This window comes from Mastomys coucha, unplaced genomic scaffold (genome assembly GCF_008632895.1).
Source record: "Mastomys coucha isolate ucsf_1 unplaced genomic scaffold, UCSF_Mcou_1 pScaffold11, whole genome shotgun sequence".
NCBI classification, from domain to species: Eukaryota; Metazoa; Chordata; class Mammalia; order Rodentia; family Muridae; genus Mastomys; species Mastomys coucha.
The window spans coordinates 33786011-33792536 of record NW_022196893.1 but is presented as its reverse complement, the minus strand read 5'-3'; the positions used below and the strand labels follow the sequence as shown (position 1 = coordinate 33792536).

Below are 6526 nucleotides of genomic sequence, written 5' to 3'. Positions count from 1 at the left end.
GTAGACCAGGCTGGCATCGAACTCATAAATCCACCTGCCTCTGCCTCCCAAGTGCTGGGATTAAAGGCGTGTGCCACCACCGCCTGGCCAGGGTAGGGTACATTTATATGAATGCCATGCCAAAGCGTCTGAAGAAGTGTGAGGACAACTTTGTGGGAGTTCTCTCCTTCTAGCATGTGGGTTGTGGGGGTTGACTTCAAGTCACCAGATTTAGTGGCAAATGTCTTTACTCATCAGGCCTTCTCGCTGGTCCCACATAGTCAAGCTTTTGAAGGATGTCTCTAATTTTTTCTCTTTTTCATAAGTCAGTGTGGTTGAACCCAGCACTTTGTACATACTAGCCAAGGGTGCTCTTCACAAGTGGCTCGATTCTAACCTAAAGAGGGTACCAGGAGGTCCTGAGGGGCAGTTGTCATGAGGGTGGTCAGATGGTCACTGCAGTTTGGTAGGCATTAAGGAGCTATTTCTTTCTTTCTTTCTTTTTATTTATTTATTTATTTATTTTTGAGACAGGGTTTCTCTGTGAGGTCTGGCTGTCTTAGAACTTGCTCTGTAGTCTAGGCTGACCTTGAACTCATAGAGATCCCCCTGCCTCTGCTTCTGGAGTGCTGGGAATAAAACGGTGCATGCTACTCTTGCCTAGCTAACCCCTCTCCCCCACCCACTTTCATGCTTCCTTCATTCACAGCACTTGAATGGTAAGGTGCAGATCAACCCCATGTACTGCACCTCAGGAACACTGAAGCTGTGTCCAGGGTCTTAACCAGCTCCCTGTCTCGGAGAGTCCTGAGGACTTTGTATTTTCTCACTGCTCAAAGGGGCGCTAGCTGGTGGTGCCCAGTGCCTGCTTAAAAGGCATTCTTGCCTTACCACAACCCAGGCTTGGCTGAGGCCCTGTTCCCTCTCAATGTCCCAGTGTCTCTGCTGTCCCTTCCTTGAGCTTCCCAGGTCCAGAGTGCATGCCAAGAGAGTCCTCATTAGGGCCATGTAGGCTTGATCTTAAGGAGATGAGGAGACAGCGGCTCCTTAGTCTGGAGCTGAAACAGAGACAGGAAATAGACCTGAGGTGAAGACAGGAACATCTGGAATAAGGCCGGGCATCGTCCCCAGCACTGCTGCTCCTCTTTGCGCTCCGCTTTCTCTGGAGAAGATATGGAAGACTGTCTTTGCTGTGCTGACCAAGCTGGTCCTAAAGACTCCTGGGCTCAGCCTGCCGAGGAGCTAGGCTTGTTTGTTTGTTTTTGTTTTCTTGAGTCAGGGCCTCTCTACATAGCTCTGGCTGTTCTGGAACTTATCATGAAGGCCAGGCTGGCTTTGAACTCCTGCCATCACACCAAGCCTGCTTGTTTTTGAGACAGTCTATGTAGCCTGAAATTTGCGATGTAGCTGAGGATGACCTGAGGTTCTGATGTGCTTTACCTCCGTCTCACGAGTGCTAGGGTTATAGGTGTATGCCACCACATCCAGGCCATACTCCTCTTGGAGTCTCTGGCCATAGCTGGGCTTCTGTCTGCTTCAGATCCACTTTTCTAGGCTGGGACCCTTAGTCTCACCTCGGCCAGCTGGCTGCTTCTCTTATTTCCTCAGAGATACTTGTACACCACAGGAGGCTCTTCTTCCTGCCTGCTGGACTTGTCAGGCCTCGCTGGCACACCAGTCTTGCCTCTATTCCCTTTCCTCTCTACTTCTCCCTAACCTCTGTACTGTTCTCCATGTCTGTAAGTCTCAGACCTACAGCTGTGCCCTTTGCTCTATCTCTTTTTCACTTCTAAGCCGTGTCTCACTCTCTCTACAGGAAGAAGCTCACTATGGCTCCAGTCCCCTGGCCATGCTGACAGCAGCCTGCAGCAAATTTGGCGGCTCCAGCCCTCTTCGGGACTCAACAACCCTGGGAAAAGGAGGCACAAAGAAGCCATACGCTGACCTTTCAGCCCCCAAAACCATGGGGGACACCTACCCAGCTCCCTTCTCAAGCACCAATGGACTCCTCTCACCTGCAGGCAGTCCTCCAGCCCCAGCCTCTGGCTATGCAAATGACTACCCACCCTTTCCCCATTCATTTCCTGGGCCCACCGGTGCCCAAGACCCTGGGCTCCTAGTGCCCAAGGGGCACAGCTCTTCTGACTGCCTGCCTAGTGTCTACACATCTCTGGATATGGCACATCCCTATGGCTCCTGGTACAAGGCAGGCATCCATGCAGGCATCTCACCAGGTCCAGGCAACACACCTACACCTTGGTGGGACATGCACCCTGGGGGCAACTGGCTAGGTGGTGGGCAGGGCCAGGGTGATGGGCTGCAAGGGACACTGTCCACAGGCCCTGCCCAGCCTCCACTGAACCCCCAGCTGCCTACTTACCCATCTGACTTTGCCTCCCTTAACCCAGCTCCCTACCCAGCACCCCACCTCTTGCAACCAGGGCCCCAGCATGTCCTACCCCAAGATGTCTATAAGCCCAAGGCAGTTGGCAATAGTGGGCAACTGGAGGGGAGTGGTGCAGGCAAACCCCCACGGGGTGCAGGCACAGGGGGCAGTGGTGGATATACGGGCAGTGGGGCAGGACGTTCTACCTGCGACTGCCCCAACTGTCAGGAGCTAGAGCGGCTGGGGGCAGCAGCGGCTGGGCTGAGGAAGAAACCCATTCACAGCTGCCACATCCCTGGCTGCGGCAAAGTGTACGGCAAGGCTTCGCATCTGAAAGCCCACTTGCGCTGGCACACTGGCGAGAGGCCTTTCGTCTGCAACTGGCTTTTCTGCGGCAAGAGGTTCACTCGCTCTGACGAGCTGGAGCGCCACGTGCGCACTCACACCCGAGAGAAGAAGTTCACCTGCCTTCTCTGCTCCAAGCGCTTTACCAGAAGCGATCACTTGAGCAAACATCAGCGCACCCACGGGGAGCCAGGCCCGGGGCCGCCACCAAGCGGCCCTAAGGAGCTGGGGGAGGGTCGCAGCGTCGGGGAAGAAGAAGCCAATCAGCCGTCCCGATCTTCCACCTCGCCTGCACCCCCAGAAAAAGCCCCTGGAGGCAGCCCAGAGCAGAGCAACCTGCTAGAGATCTGAGCTGGGCAGAGGAAGGTCTCCAGCTCCAGGGTCCTCTTGCCAGGCTCTCTTGTTGCGGTGAACCACTGCTTGCCCCTCGCTCTCTCCTATGCATGCTATACTCCGGCTAGGCTATCTCCTTGCATGTCTCCTCAGCTCTTCTCTCTTTGTCATAAGTCGTAGCCAAACTCCTCTCAGGCCTTTGCCTGTGCCTCGTTCCTGTGCTCCGACCTCCTGAACTTTTTCTTCTCTGCCCCTGTTCTTCACAGCTTCCATCTAGCCTCACATCATTTTCTCATTAACTCGTTGACATCTAATCTTTCTGCTTCCCAATCCTGTTTGCCATTTTCCCGAAGCTTCCAGGTTGTCGCCCCGACTTCCCTCTGCTTTCCATTCCCTTGAGTTTTTTTTTTCTTTTTTTAAACAAACACGATGATGATGATGATGATGATGATGATGATGATGATGATGATGATGATGATGATAATTTATTGCCCCCTGGTGGTTTTTCATTAGGAACCAGAGTGAAGGAGATTGGTGTTAGTAACCTGGCCGGGAGCAGAGTGCCAAGAAGGGGGAAGCCCAATGGGGATCTGATCCCAAAGATGGGGTGACCCCAGGGTCAGGGAGGCTGCCCCCCAGCCTTGAGTACTTAACCCCTATGTGCCAGGGGTAAAGAATAGTAATAATAATAATTCTATTTATGTAAGTTATGATGACGGGTCAGGTACAGTGAGCTGGAGAGGGAAAGGGATCCATTTTTTTTTTTGCTAAGGAAATTCTAGTCAAATGCATCTCTGTATAGACAAATGATAGTGGAGACCTAGTTCGTAGATTTCTATCATCGAGGTCTCCGTGAGTTTCTTTTTCAGTGGAGTTTTGGGTTGTTAGGCCTCTTTTAGAGTTTATGTGGGTGTCTCTCTGTTAGGCAGTCACTAAGATCCCCAGCCCCAGCCAGAAGCTGTGAAACTTCAAGTTCTATGGCGGGGAGGACTGGAATGTACCCCAGCTCTCTTGACCACATATCAGGTTCTTCCACTGACCCTCTTCTCCTACCCTGTGACCATGCCAGGTTATTCCCCTGTCGTCATGGTTATGGAGAGCTTGCAGTTGCCATCTTAAACCCGTTCTTTGGGGGAGAGCCCACCTAACAGGAGGGTTTTGGTTTGGCAGTGCCCCTCCTGAAAAAGTAGGTGGGCAAAGGCTTTCTCTCTGGGATCAAATTCAAATAAATCAAGTGTTTATTGAATGCTTACTAAGTGCAAGGCCTGGTGCCTAGAAGCCATGAGAAAGAATTTATAACAGGACAGAGGTCCCAAAACTAAACATCCACAGGCCCCCAATCTAGGAGGTTTCACTCCATTCCAATGACTTTTAAAGCCGCTTTGTGCCTTTGAAATGCCTTTCCTGAGATTTTTGGATCTTCCTGTTCTGCCCCCTGCTCCTTCTAGGCCCCAAGATAAAGGGTAAAGCCAGTGGAGTCTGGGACGGAGCATAACATCGTTGAAGGGATCATCCCTTTGTGGAATCTTTCTTTTTTTAATTTAATAAATAAAAGTTCGATTTGAAACTGTGTCTGGTGAGAAATGGGGGAGGGGAGGGAGATGGATGGGCTACGGGACATTTCCTTAGCAAAGCGGGGACTTCCTCTGGTAGATATTTAATCCAGCACGGTTGTGCTTCACGCCAAAAGTTAAAACAAAACAAAAACAAAAACCAAAAAGGTAACACTTGATCGGCCTGGCTCTCTAATGGAGTTGAGTTTTTAGTCGCTTAGGGTTATCTGCAGAGTCAGGAAGGCCGAGTGATTTTTTTCCGGGCTCTTTCTCAGTCCACCAACCTTGGCTGGGCAGTGACCCGGCCTGAGTTTCAGAACTGCGGTCACAGTATGGATTATCGCGCAGCGCAGCCCCAGTGCGGCTGTGGTGAGACTCCCGGCTGGCTGACACGCCTGGCACCTAACACGCCCCCTGCCCGGGGCCTGCAATCAGTCGTGCCTGCCTCGGAGTTAGCGGAGGAACAAAAGCCACTCTGTGGCCTCGGTCCCCAAGCCACAATAGGGCTTTGTGCGGCCCCCGCCCCAGGGCTCCCCCGCTGGGCTGAGGGGCGCTTTCCCAGGCAACGGTACGGGACCGCCGTCCACTCCGCTGCCTGCCGCAGTGGAGACGCGGGACCGGAAGGTGCCCCCACCCCGCGCTACCCGTGCCCTTGTCCAGGTGCAAGATCTCAGCCCTCTGGCTCGGCGCGCGGCTTCAAAGGCGCTTTGAAGAAATCCGAGTTCCGAAGAAGTGTCGAAGGAGACCCGGGGGAGTGGGCAGGACGTGGGGGTGCCGAGGCGCGCACCCAGAAGGCAGAGGGCGAAAGCGGACCCCGGGCCCCGTGGCTCATGAGACCCCCCAGGGGCTGGCCCTGTTGCCTCCCGGGCTCCGCCTGTCCGGTGCCAGCTCCCGCCCGCCGCAGCCTCGCGGTCCTCCCCTCCCAGGCCCCTCTCGGCCCCTTTCATCTTGCTAGACTCCGCTTGGGGTTTTGCTGGTTTCTGGGAGATAAAAACCGCCTCAAATAGCGGCGGCGCGATGCCAGGACAAACAGGGCCGGGCGGGCCATGTGCGCCTGGTTACCGGCCCGGGGGCGCCCTGCTCGGGAGGGCGAGCTGAGGCTCCGGCGATGCCTCCCAGACTGTGTATGTTGGGGTGGGGGTGTGTGGGGTGGCCTTAGAAGTCTCTGGCCGCAACTGGAGCGCTGCCTGGGTTTGCCCGCTCAGGTCTCAGGAGGAGCGGTGGTAACCTAATGCAAAATGCTCCGAGCCCTGGGGTTGGGTGCCATTGGGCCGTGGTTGCTGTGTCGCCCCGGCCATCGCGCCCTCTAGTGCAGTTAGTGGGAGGCTGTGCTAAGCCTGGACGTTGGCCTCCCTAGAATCCGCAAAAGCCATTTTAAAAAATGTTAAGTTAGCAGTGTGGAAGAGGAGGACCTTGCTTGAAAGTGGCCGAGCCAGGGCAGAATGACATTGTAGCTTTACTCCAGGGCACATAAAAGGTTGAATCAAATACCTAGCAAATACACACCGGAGGATGACGAGGGGTAGGAAGCTTCATCCAACAGTGCTGAAAGCTGCAGGCAGGAATGATGTTAGGGATGGACTGTGATCGAAGTTCAAATAAAAACCGCTGCTGTTTGCTTCAACACTTCCCTGTCATCTGGCTGGCTCTTCCTCTTCTTCAAGCCTGCCTGATCCCCTTTCTCTCAGAGAACTTTCCCAGCCAGGTGTCAGACTTAAATGACTTTTCAGATGACAGAGAATTAATCCCCCCAGCCCCCCAAGTCAGGGTTTCTCTGTGTAGCCCTGGCAGTCCTGGAACTCACTCCATAGAACAGGCTGGCCTCGAACTCCCCTTGCCTCTGCTTCCCAAGTGCTGGGATTAAAGGCATGCACCACCACTGCCGGGCATAAATCTTAGAAGAAGAAGAAGGAGGAGGAGGAGGAGGAGG

The 6526-nt window shown here is 54.0% G+C and overlaps 1 protein-coding gene across 2 annotated transcripts in view; it reads left to right on the top strand.

Moving 5' to 3' along the window:
* The window catches only part of Sp7 (Sp7 transcription factor), an 11352-nt gene extending 6825 nt beyond the window's left edge, over nucleotides 1-4527 (top strand). For both annotated transcript variants that reach the window (XM_031359108.1, XM_031359102.1), the window contains one exon: nucleotides 1796-4527. In XM_031359108.1, coding sequence (XP_031214968.1) covers nucleotides 1829-3061 — 1233 coding nt within the window. In that variant the 5' untranslated portion in view covers nucleotides 1796-1828 and the 3' untranslated portion in view covers nucleotides 3062-4527. The remainder of the gene's footprint in view (nucleotides 1-1795) is intronic.
* Nucleotides 4528-6526: the final 1999 nt, after the last annotated feature.